Source organism: Dendrobates tinctorius, unplaced genomic scaffold (genome assembly GCF_039654945.1).
Source record: "Dendrobates tinctorius isolate UK_male_01 unplaced genomic scaffold, ASM3965494v1 ptg000192l, whole genome shotgun sequence".
In the NCBI taxonomy this organism is placed as follows: Eukaryota; Metazoa; Chordata; class Amphibia; order Anura; family Dendrobatidae; genus Dendrobates; species Dendrobates tinctorius.
Window position 1 is genome coordinate 9,707,326 of NW_027361859.1, and position 12,870 is coordinate 9,720,195.

Here is a 12,870-nt window from a genome sequence, read left to right on the forward strand (position 1 = left end):
CAAAAAATAATGATTTATTATCATACCACCGAACAAAAAGTGCAATAACGCGCGATCAAAAAGACGCATATAAATATCCATGGTACCGCTGAAAACGTCATCTTGTCCCGCAAAAAACAAGCCACCAAACAGCAACATCCGCAAAAAAATAAAAAAGTTATAGCTCGCAGAATAAAGCGATGCAAAAATAATTATTTTTTATATAAAATTGTTTTCATTGCAAAAAACCGACAAAACATAAAAAAACGACCTAAATGAGGTATCACTGTAACCGTACCGACGCGAAGAATAAAAGCGCTTTATCAATTTTACCGCACGCGGAACGGTGTAAACGCACCCCCCCAAAAGAAATTCATGAAACGCTGGTTTTTGTTCATTCTGCGTCCCAAAAATCGGAATAAAAAGCGATCAAAAAATGTCACGTGCCCAAAAATGGTACCAATAAAAACGTCAACTCGTCCCGCAAAGAATAAGACCTCACATGACTCGGTGGGTCAAAATACGGAAAAATTATAGGTCTCAATATGTGGTGATGCAAAAACTATTTTTACAATAAAAAGCGTCTTTTAGCGTGCGACAGCCGCCAAACATAAAAACCGCCATAAATAGTAAATCAAACCCCCCGTTATCACCCCCTTAGTTAGGGAAAAATAATAAAATTAAAAAAAAGTATTTATTTCCATTTTCCCATTAGGGTTAGGGCTAGGGTTAGGTCTAGTGTTAGGGCTAGGGTTAGGGCTCAGATTAGGGTTAGGGGTGTGTTGGGGTTAGGGTTGGAGTTATAATTGGGGGGTTTCCACTGTTTGGGCACATCAGGTGCTCTCCAAATGCAACATGGTGTCTGATCTCAATTCCAGCCAATTCTGCGTTGAAAAAGCCAAATGGTGCTCCTTCCCTTCCAAGCTCTGCCATGCTCCCAAACAGTGTTTTACCCCCACATATAGGGTATCAGCATACTCAGGACAAATTGCAAAACAACTTTTGGGGTCCAATTTCTCCTGTTACCCTTAGGAAAATAAAAAATTGGGGGCAAAAATATCATTTTTGTGGAAAAATATGATTTTTTTATTTCACGCCCAGGCGTTATAAACTTCTGTGAAGCACTTGGGGGTTCAAAGTGCTCACCACATATCTAGATAAGTTCCGTGGGGGGGGTCTAGTTTCCAAAATGGGGTCACTTGTGGGGAGTTTCAATAGTTTAGGTACATCAGGGGCTCTCCAAACGCACATGACACCCGCAGACCAATCTATCAAAGTCTGCATTCCAAAACGTCACTACTTCCCTTCCGAGCCCCGACGTGTGCCCATACAGTAGTTTTCTCCCACATATGAGGTATCAGCGTACTCAGGACAAATTGGACAACAACTTTTGGGGTCCAATTTCTCCTTGTACCCTTGGGAAAATGAAAAAAATTGGTGACTAAAAGATCATGTTTGTGGAAAAAATACGATTTTTGTATTTTCACGCACGGGCGTTATAAACTTCTGTGAAGCCCTTGTGGGTTCAAAGTTATCACCACACATCTAGATAAGTTCCTTGGGGGGTCTAGTTTCCAAAATGGTGTCATTTGTGGGGGGTTTCTACTGTTTAGGTACATCAGGGGCTTTCCAAACGCGACATGGTGTCCGATCTCAATTCCAGTCAAAAACGTCAAATGGCGCTGCTTCCCTTCCGAGCTCTGCCATGCACCCAAATAGTCATTTACACCCACATATGGGGTATCAGTGTACTCAGGACAAATTGCACAATAACTTTTAGGGACCTATTACCCTTGGAAAAATAAAAATTGGGGGTGAAAAGATCATTTTTGTGGAAAAAATATGATTTTTTAATTGTACCACTGTACGTTATAAACTTCTGTGAAGCCCTTGTGGGTTCAAAGTTCTCTCCACATATCTAGATAAGTTCCTTGGGGGGTCTAGTTTCCAAAATGGGGTCACTTGGGGGGGTTTCCACTGTTTAGATACATCAGGGGCTCTCCAAACACGACATGGCGTCCGATCTGAATTTCAGCCAATTTTGCATTGAAAAAGTCAAATGGCGCTCTTTCCCTGCTGAGGTCTGCCATGCGCCGAAACAGTGGTTCCCCCCACATATCAGGTATCGGGGTACTCAGGACAAATTGCACAATAACTTTTGCAGTCCAATTTCTCCTGTTACCCTTGGTAAATTAAAAAAAATTAAACCTGAAGTATTTTTTTAGTGAAAAAAAGTTAAATGTTCATTTGTTTTTAAATATTCAAAAAATTTCTGTGACGCACCTAAAGGGTTAATAAACTTCTTGAATGTGGTTTTGAGCACCTTAAGGGGTGCAGTTTTTAGAATGGTGTCACTTTTGGGTATTTTCTATCATATAGACCCCTCAAAGTGGCTTCAAATGTGATGTGGTCCGTAAAAATAAAATGGTGTTGCAAAAATGAGAAATCGCTGGTCAACTTTTAACCCTTATAACTTCCTAACAAAAAAAAATTTTGGTTTCAAAATTGTGCTGATGTAAAGTAAACATGTGGGAAATTTTACTTATTCAGTTTTTTGTGTGCTATATCTCTGTGATTTAAGGGCATAAAAATTCAAAGTTGGAAAATTGCGAAATGTTCAAAATTTTCGCCAAATTTCCGTTTTTTTCACAAATAAACGCAAGTTATTTGAATGAAATTTTACCACTAACATGAAGTACAATATGTCACGAGAAAACAATGTCAGAATCACCGGGATCCATGGAAGCGTTTCAGAGTTATTACCTCATAAAGGGACAGTGGTCAGAATTGTAAAAATTGGCCCCGTCATTAACGTGCAAACCACCCTTGGGGCTTAAGGGGTTAAATTTTTCACTCTGTTTCATTGAAGCCAGTTGGTAAATTAAAGAAAGTTCTTTTCTTTCTCATTAATGTACAATCTGCACCCCACCTTGACAGAAAAAAACCCAGAAATGTAGAAATTTTAGCAAATTTATTAAAAAGAAAAACTGAAATATCACATGGTCATAAGTATTAAGACCCTTTGCTCAGTATTGAGTAGAAGCACCCTTTTGAGCTAGTACAGCCATGAGTCTTCTTGGGAATGATGCAACAAGTTTTTCACACCTGGATTTGGGGACCCTCTGCCATTCTTCCTTGCAGATCCTATCCAATTCTGTCAAGCTGGATGGTGAATATTGGTGGACAGCCATTTTCAGGTCTCTCCAGAGATGCTCAATTGGGTTTAGGTCAAGGCTCTAGCTGGGCCAGTCACGAATAGTCATAGAGTTGTTCTGAATCCTTTGTTATTTTAGCTGTGTGCTTAGGGTCATTGTGTTGTTGAAAGGTGAACCTTAGGCCAAGTCTGAGGTCCAGAGCAATCTGGAAGAGCTTTTCATCCAGGATAGCTCTGTACTTGGCCACTTTCATGTTTCCTTCAATTGCAACCAGACGTCCTGTCCCTACAGCTGAAAAATACCCGTATAACATGATGCTGTCACCACCATGTTTCACTGTTGGGATTGTATTGGGCTTAGAATTATCATCATAAAGGTCTATCTTTATCTCATCAGACCAGAGAATCTTATTTCTCATAGTCTGGGAGTCCTTCATGTGCTTCTTTAGCAAACTCTATGCGGCTTTCATATGTCTTGCACTGAAGAAAGGCTTCTGTCGGGCCACTCTGCCATAAAGGCCCAACTGGTGGAGGGCTACAGTGATAGCTGACTTTGTGGAACTTTCTCCCATCTCCCTACTGCATCTCTGGAGCTCAGCTACAGTGATCTTGGGGTTCATCTTTACCTCTCTCACCATGGCTCTTCTCCCACGATTGCTCAGTTTGGCTGGACGGTCAGGTCTAGGAATGCTTCTGGTGGTCCCAAACTTCTTCCATTTAAGGATTATAGAGGTTACTGTGCTCTTTAGAACCTTGAGTACTGCAGAAATTCTTTTGTAACCTTGGCCAGATCTGTGCCTTACCACAATTCTGTCTCTGAGATACTTGGCCAGTTCCTTTGACCTCATGATTGTCATTTGGTCTGACATGCACTGTGAGTGCTTATATAGACAGGTGTGTGCCTTTACAAATCAAGTCCTGTCTGTTTAATTAAACACAGCTGGACTCCAATGAAGGAGTAGAACCATCTCAAGGAGGATTACAAGGAAATGGACAGCATATGACTTAAATATGAGTGTCTGAGCAAAGGGTCTGAAGACTTATGACCATGTGATATTTCGGTTTTTAATTTTTGCAAATTTATCAAAAAAGTCTACATTTCTGTTTTTTTCAGTCAAGATGGGGTGCAGAGTGTACATTAATGAGAAAAAAATGAATTTTTTTGAATTTACCAAATGGCTGCAATGAAACAAAGAGTGAAAAATTTAAAGGGGTCTGAATATTTTTCCGTATCCACTGTAATACTGGTGGATAAAACAAGACTGAGCACAAGACCTTCACAGCCATCTATACATCATAGGGGAGGTCTCATGACACCTTCTCTCCATCTACCTGATGATCCTGCGGAACATTGGGATCTTCTTGTTTACAGTCCTGTGGAAGAAGAGGACGGGGACATCTCTCTGGTGTTGTCCTCTTACTGGATAGATCTGGAGGAAACGCATACAGGGACTGAATTCATTCTTTACATACAGGTAATTCTAGGCTGTGTGTATTTAGTCCTGTCTATTACCTGGTGATGTGAGGGGCCGGGGAACCTCCATCATGACGTCCTTGTACACATCTTTATGTCGTTCTAAATACTCCCACTCCTCCATGGAGAAATATACAGCGACATCCTGACACCTTATATGAACCTGTCACATACAATGATACCATCATCCCCCCGATCGCTTCATAGCGTTACTGTATAATGTCCCAGAATTCCCAACAGTGTCACCTCTCCAGTCAGCAGCTCAATCATCTTGTAGGTGAGTTCTAGGATCTTCTGGTCATTGATGTCCTCATGTATCAGGTGGTGAGGTGGAGGTCCCGTGATTGGGCTCAGGGGTCTTCCCCATCCCTCAGACACAGGGCCCTGACAGCGCTCACTAGAGGTCTTCCTCACTACTGTGTAATCCTGGTTATGGAGAGACACATTAATAAATCTCACTACAGACATTTCCAGAGTCCTCACCTCTCCAGTTCTGTCCATCTGTTATTCCCATAGATAAGAATGATGTAATGTGACGTCATCCGAATCTCTCACCTCTCCAGTAAGCTGAAAGAGGATCTCTAGGGTGAGAGGTAATATCTTCTCCGCCAGCTTGTTTCTGTCCTTATCCATCACTGATGGAAAAAGTCAAGAAAACTATCTTGTATAGAAGATCTTCACTGAGAGGATCCAATATTGTAGAGACCTTAATGAGAAAAACATGAGCCAATTAGTTATGAGCGAACATGCTCAGATAACCTGTTTTCAGAGTATCTTAGGCGTGCTCGGATATGTTCGAGTTTCTGCGGCTTCATACTTTGCGGCGGTAGAGAAATGCAACACATACATGGGTTGCCTGTTTCTCTTGGGTGTCCATATACTTTAGATCACAATGAGGGCTCCGACACAGTATGATGGCCCCCACACACCCAACACAGTACAATGGCCACAACATCCTGCTACACAAAATGAGAACCCACACTTAGGCTATGTGCACACGTTGCGAAATTGCAGCGGAAATTTCCACGGGAACTCCGCCACTCCCTGCCGTGGGAAATACGCTAAAATTCCGCATGTGTAATTCCTGCGTTTTAATTAGCATTTTGCAAGCGTAATTAGCTTGTAGAATGCTAGTGTTTTCCAAGCGATCTGTAGCATCGCTTGGAAAAATGATTGACAGTGTTTGACTACTGTGACCAACTTTTTACTATTGAGGCTGCCTATGCGGCAGCAATAGTAAAAAGATATAAAGTTAAAAATAAAAAAAATAAAAAATTGCGATATTCTCACCTTCCGGTGTCCTGCACATCGTCCCCGATCCTTGCGATGCTGCATACGGAAAGTAAGCGGAACAATGCTTTCCTATGTGTGCAGAATTCCCGCGATTCCGCACAAAGAGTGAGCATGCTGCGTATTTTTCCGCGATGCGATTTTGCCACGGAAAAAAATGCAGCGTTAGCACAGCATGTGCGGAATGCCATTGAATACAATGGCTTGCTTATTTTATCCGTTTTTGCAGCATTTTCGTGGTGAAAAAATGCATAAAATCTGTGAGAATGCCAGACGTGTGCACACAGCCTTACAGTGCCTTGTGAAAGTATTCAGCCCCCTGGAACTTTTCAACCTTTTCCCACATATCATGCTTCAAACATAAAGATAACAAATTTTTGGTGAAGAATCAACAACAAGTGGAACACAATTGTGAAGTTGAACGAAATTTATTGGTTATTTTAATTTTTGTGGAAAGTCAAAAACTGAAAAGTGGGGCGTGAAATATTATTCGGCCCCTTTACTTTCAGTGCAGCAAACTCACTCCAGAAGTTCATTTTGGATCTCTGAATGATCTAATGTTGTCCTAAATGACTAATGATGATAAATATAATCTACCTGTGTGTAATCAAGTCTCCGTATAAATGCACCTGCTCTGTGATACTCTCAGGGTTCTGTTTGAAGCACAGAGAGCATCATGAAGACCAAAGAACACAATAGGCAGGTCCTTGATACTGTTGTGGAGAAGTTTAAAGCAAGATATGGATACAAAATGATTTCCAAACTTTAAACATCCCAAGGAGCACTGTGCAAGCGATCATATTGAAATAGAAGGAGTAACATACCACTGCAAATCAACGAAGACCTGGACGTCCCTCTAAACTTTCATCTCAAACAAGGAGAAGACTGATCAGAGATGCAGCCAAGAGGCCCATGATCACTCTGGATGAACTGCAGAGATCTACAGCTGAGGTGGGACAGTCTGTCCATAGGACAACAATCAGTCGTACACTGCACAAATCTGGCCTCTATGGAAGAGTGACAAGAAGAAAGCCATTTCTCAAAGATATCCATAAAAAGTGTCGTTTTAAGTTTGCAACAATCCACCTGGGAGACACCAAACATGTGGTGCTCTGGTCAGATGAAACCAAAATCAAACTTTTTGGTAACAATGTCAAACGATATGTTTGGGGTAAAGGCAACACAGCTCATCACCCTGAACACACCATCCCCACTGTTAAACATGGTGGTGGCAGCATCATGGTTTGGGGCTGATTTCTTCAGCAGGGACAGGGAAGATGGTTAAAATTGATGGGAAGATGGATGGAGCCAAACACAGGACCATGCTTGAAGAAAACCTGTTGGAGTCTGAAAAAGACCTGAGACTGGGATGGAGATTTGTCTTCCAACAAGACAATGATCTCAAACAGAAAGCAAAATCTACAATGGAATGGTTCACAAATAAACATATCCAGGTGTTAGAATGGCCAAGTCAAAGTCAAGACCTGAATCCAATCGAGAATCTGTGGAAAGAGCTGAAAATTGCTGTTCACAAACAATCTCCGTCAAACCTCACTGAGCTCTAGTTGTTTGCCAAGGAAGAATGGGCAAGAATTTCAGTCTCTAGATGTACAAAACTGATAGAGACATACCCCAAGTGACTTGCAGCTGTAATCACAGCAAAAGATGGCGCAACAAAGTATTAAGTTAACCCCTTAATGACCGCCGATACGCCTTTTAACGGCGGCAATTAAGGGTACTTAAACCACAGCGCGTAAGTAAATAGCGTCCCCCCCCAGTGTCGGATTTTCTCCGGGGTCTCGGCTGCAGGGGGTAGCCGAGACCCCAGAGAACATGAATCGGGTCGGTTTTTACCGACCCCGCTTTTGCGATCGCCGTTATTAACCCTATAACGGCGATCGCAAAAAAAAAGCAGCGATTTTGCATTTAATTTCTCTTTCCTCTGATGTGATCGCACATCAGAGGAGAGAGAAATAGGGTCCCCGATCCCTGCCCGGTACATCTTCGTGGTCCAGGGTCCCCTCCCGGTGGTCCTGCGTCCCGCCGGCGTCCTCCGGTGGGTGCCGCCATCTTGGATCCGGAGAAAATGGCGGGCGCATGCGCAGTGCGCCCGCCGAGAATCTGCAGGCTCCGGCTGGCAGATTCCCTTCATTCATTTTGATCTCTATGATAAACTATCATAGTGATCAAAATAAAAAAAATAGTAAATAACCCCCCCGTTTATCACCCCCTTAGTTAGGCAAACATAATGAAATAAAGAAAATATTTTTTTTTTCATTTTTCCATTAGGGTTAGGGATAGGGTTAGGGCTAGAGTTAGGGCTAGGGTTAGAATTAAGGCTAGAATTAGGTTTAGAATTAGGGTTAGGGCGAATTAGGATTAGGGTTAGAATTAGGATTAGGGTTGGGATTAGGGTTAGGATTAGGGGTGTGTTGGGGTTAGGGTTGGAGAAAGAATTGAGGGGTTTCCACTATTTACCAACTTTGGGGGTCTAAAAATTGGGGGCTAAAAAAAAATCACTTTTGTGGAAATAAAAAAGATTTTATTTTCACGCTCTACGTTAAAAAACTTCTGTGAAGCACTTGGGGGTTCAAAGTGCCCACCACATATCTAGATAAGATCCTTCGGGGGTCTAGTTTCCAAGATGGGATCACTTGTGGGGGGTTTATACTGTTTAGTCACATCAGGGGATCTGCAAACGCAACATGACACCAGCAGACCATTCCATCAAAGTCTGTATTCCAAAATGGAACTCCTTCCCTTCCAAGCTGTCCCATGCACCCAAACAGTGGTTCCCCCCCGACATATGGGGTATCAGCGTACTCAGGAGAAATTGCACAAAAACTTTTGTGGTGCAATTTCTCCTGTTAGCCTTGTGAAAATAAAAAATATCGGGCTAAAAAATCATTTTTGAGTAAAAAAAAAATTATTTTTAATTTTCACGGCTCTACGTTATAAACTTCTGTGAAGCACTTGAAGGTTCAAAGTGCTCACCACACATCTAGATAAGTTCTTTAAGGGGTCTAGTTTCCAAAATGGGGTCACTTGTTGGGGGTTTCCACTGTTTAGGAACATCAGGGGCTCTCCAAACGCAATGCAACATGGCATCCCATCTCAATTCCAGCCAATTCTGCATTGAAAAAGTCAAACGGGCTCCTTTCTTTGCGAGCTCTGCCGTGCGCTGAAAAAGTGGTTTACCCCCACATATGGGGTATCGGCGTATTCAGGAGAAATTGCACAAGAAAGTTTGTTGTTCATTTTCTCTTTTAACACTTGTGAAAATAAAAAAAATTGGTTCTGAAGAAAAATTTTTGCAAAAAAAGTTAAATGTTAATTTTTTCCTTCCACATTGCTTTAGTTCCTGTGAAGCACGTAATGGGTTAATAAACTTCTTGAATGTGGTTTTGAGCACCTTGAGGGGTCTAGTTTTTAGAACGGTGTCACTTTTGGGTATTTTCTGTCATGTACACCCCTCAAAATGACTTTAAATATGATGTGGTCCATAAAAAAATGATTTTGTACATTTTGTTGTAAAAATGAGAAATCACTGGTCAAATTTTAACCCTTATAACTTCCTAACAAAAAAAAATTTTGCATCCAAAATTGTGCTGATGTAAAGTAGACATGTGGGAAATGTTATTTATTAAGAAATTTGTGTGACACATCTCTCTGATTTAAGGGCACAAAAATTTAAAGTTTTAAAATTGCAAAATTTTCAAAATTTTCACCATATTTCCATTTTTTTCATAAACACAAGACTTATCGAAGAAATTTTATCACAACATGAAGTAAAATATGTAACGAAAAAACCATCTCAGAATCAGAGGGATGCATTAAAGCGTTCCAGAGTTATAACCTCATAAAGTGACAGAGGTCACAATTGTAAAAATTGGCCTGTGTCATTAAGCTGCAAACTGGCTATGTCACTAAGGGGTTAAAGGGGCCGAATAATATTGCACACCCCACTTTTCAGTTTTTGACTTTCCACAAGAATTTAAAATAACCAATAAATTTCGTTCAACTTCACAATTGTGCCCCACTTGTTGATTCCTCACTAAAAATTTACATTTGGTATCTTTATGTTTGAAGCATGATATGTGGGAAAAGGTTGAAAAGTTCCAGGGGGCCGAATACTTTTGCAAGGCACTGTAGTATGAAGGCCCATACAGTGCACCACACTCCCCCATTTAGTATAATGGCCCCCACTAGCCAACCACTCAGTATGAGAGCCCCCACAACCCTTCACTTAATATGATGTCCCCATAATTCTTAATATTTAAAAAAAATATGCACACTACTTAACCATTCCCGTTCCCGAGGTACGCTGCTCTGATCAGTGCAGTGTGAGTACCGAGGCTCCATACAACAGATGTGACATAGTGACATCATTGTGCATGCAGTTCTTGAATTCTCAAACTCACAGGTGAAGGCTGAATGGTGGATCAGGATCTTTCAACTCCCTGATTCACTATTTTATTCAATAGTATCAAAGTCACGGGAATATGGATATCACTGAAACTGTGATGATGGGTAAGGAGAGGGTGACAAGTGAAGAGCAACACCGAGTCCTCTCAATTCACGGGCACCATAGTGGCCCTGCTATGGGTGATACGCCCCTGACTATCCAACTATTGTGTGGTAAATAGCTCAGGTTCTACGTTGATTAGCATTTGCACCAAGAATGGGGCTAAGTGAGTATTTATTAATTTGCCATGGGGTTGGGGTAGTAGGTGGGGAGGACGGTACCATATTGTGTGTCAGGAGGCAGTACTGAGGGAAAAAAAAAATTCAGTATAAACTTATTACCCTCACCCACAAAGCCCTCCATGGCTCAGCACCACCCTACATCTCCTCCCTTGTTTCAGTATACCACTCTACCCGCGCCCTCCGTTCTGCTGATGACCTGAGGTTAGCATCCTCAATAGTCAGAACCTCCCACTCCCGTCTCCAAGACTTTACACGTGCTGCGCCAATTCTTTGGAATGCACTTCCCAGGTCAATACGATTAGTCCCCAATCCCCACAATTTTAAGCGTGTCCTGAAAACGCATTTATTCACACTGGCCTATCGCCTCAACACATTAACCTAATCTATCCCTGTGTGGCAGAGCCAAAAGTTTTACCATAACCAGGTTCCCAGCATCATGTTCCCACATGCTTTATGCATCCATTAGCCCTCTGTGTCTGTACTGTTACACACTTAACATTATGGCTGGTCCATACAATCAGGGTAACTGTTACCACCCACCTTTCGTGTCTACCTCTTTCCTCATAGACTGTAAGCTTGCGAGCAGGGCCCTCATTCCTCTTGGTATCTGTTATAATCTATGTGATTATTGTTATGCTGTAATGTCTATCGTCTGTACAAGTCCCCTCCGAAATGTTAAGTGCTGTGGAATATGTCGGCGCTATAGAAATAACATTTATTATTATAAAAAACCCTAAAATAAAATCTTACACCCTTATTCAATATATGCATTAAAAACTGGACTAAAAACATATATATATTGAAAACTAGTAAAATTACAAACTGAATGTCTTGTTGTGGATGTATATAAACAGATGTAAACAATGATGCTGCTGAATAATTGATCGTCACTACCTTACCTTATCCGTACCTAAACAAAGCTGATGCTTGCACCATAAGGAATGACAATGGCATACTCGCTCACCGATGAGTGTCCCTCAAAAGCCCTAGTAAACCTTAATATACATATATGGTAGGGAAAAAAAGTATTTAGTCAGCCACCAATTGTGCAAGTTCTCCAACTTAAAAAGATGAGAGAGGTCTGTAATGGACATCATAGTTAGACCACAACTATGAGAGTCAAAATGAGAAAACAAATCCAGAAAATCACCTTGTCTGATTTGACAAGATTTATTTTGCAAATTATGCTGGAAAATAAGTATTTGGTCATTAACAAAAGTTCATCACAATATTTTGTTATATATCCTTTCTGGCAATGACAGAGGTCAAACATTTTCTGTAAGTCTTCACAAGGTTGGTACACACTGTTGGTGGTATGTTGGCCCATTCCTCCATGCAGATCTCCTCTAGAGCAGTGATGTTTTGGGCCTGTCACTCAGCAACACAGACTTTCACATCCCTCCAAAGGTTTTCTATGTGGTTGAGATCTGGAGACAGGCTAGGCCACTCCAGGACCTTCATATGCTTCTTATGAAGCCACTCCTTCGCTGCCCTGGCGGTGTGCTTGGAATCATTATGCTGAAAGACCCATCCATGTTTCATCTTTAATGCCCCTGCTGATGGAAGGAGGTTTTCACTCAAAATCTCACAATACATGGCCCCATTCATTCTTTCATGTACACAGTCGTCCTGGTCCCTTTGCAGAAAAACAGCCCCAAAGCATGATGTTGCCATCCCCATGCTTCACAGTAGGTATTATGTTCTTTGGATGCAACTCAGCATTCTGTCTCCTCCAAACACGAGTTTTGTTCCTACCAAACAGTTCTACTTTGGTTTCATCAGACCACAAGACATTCTCCCAATACTCTTCTGGATAATCCAAATGCTCTCTAGCAAACTTCAGACGGGCCTGGACATGTACTGACTTAAGCAGGGGACACGTCTGGCACTGCAAGATCTGAATCTCTGGTGGGGTAGTATGTTACTGATGGTAGCCTTTGTTACTGTGGTTCCAGCTCTATCGAGGTCATTCACTAGGTCCCCCGTGTGGTTCTGTGATTTTTGCTCACCGTTCTTGTGATCATTTTGACCCCACAGGATGAGATCTTGCGTGGAGCCCCAGATCGAGAGAGATTATCAGTGGTCTTGTATGTCTTACATTTTCTTATTATTGCTCTCACAGTTGATTTCATCACACCAAGCTGCTTGCCTATTGCAGATTCAGTCTTCCCAGACTGGTGCAGGGCTACAATTTTGTTTCTGATGTCCTTTGACAGCTCTTTGGTCCTCACCATAGTGGAGATTGGAGTGTGACTGTTTGAGGTTG

General features: G+C 41.6%; 1 protein-coding gene across 1 annotated transcript in view; it reads right to left on the reverse strand.

The window, feature by feature from the left end:
* The window catches only part of LOC141055843 (uncharacterized), a 56,772-nt gene that overhangs the window by 11,031 nt on the left and 32,871 nt on the right, over positions 1–12,870 (reverse strand). Inside the window, exons 2-5 of the mRNA XM_073552552.1 lie at positions 5,163–5,313; positions 4,854–5,033; positions 4,647–4,770; positions 4,466–4,563 (exon numbers count right to left, since the gene is read on the reverse strand). Of these exons, the coding sequence (XP_073408653.1) occupies positions 4,466–4,563; positions 4,647–4,770; positions 4,854–5,033; positions 5,163–5,240 (480 nt within the window). The 5' untranslated portion in view covers positions 5,241–5,313. The remainder of the gene's footprint in view (positions 1–4,465; positions 4,564–4,646; positions 4,771–4,853; positions 5,034–5,162; positions 5,314–12,870) is intronic.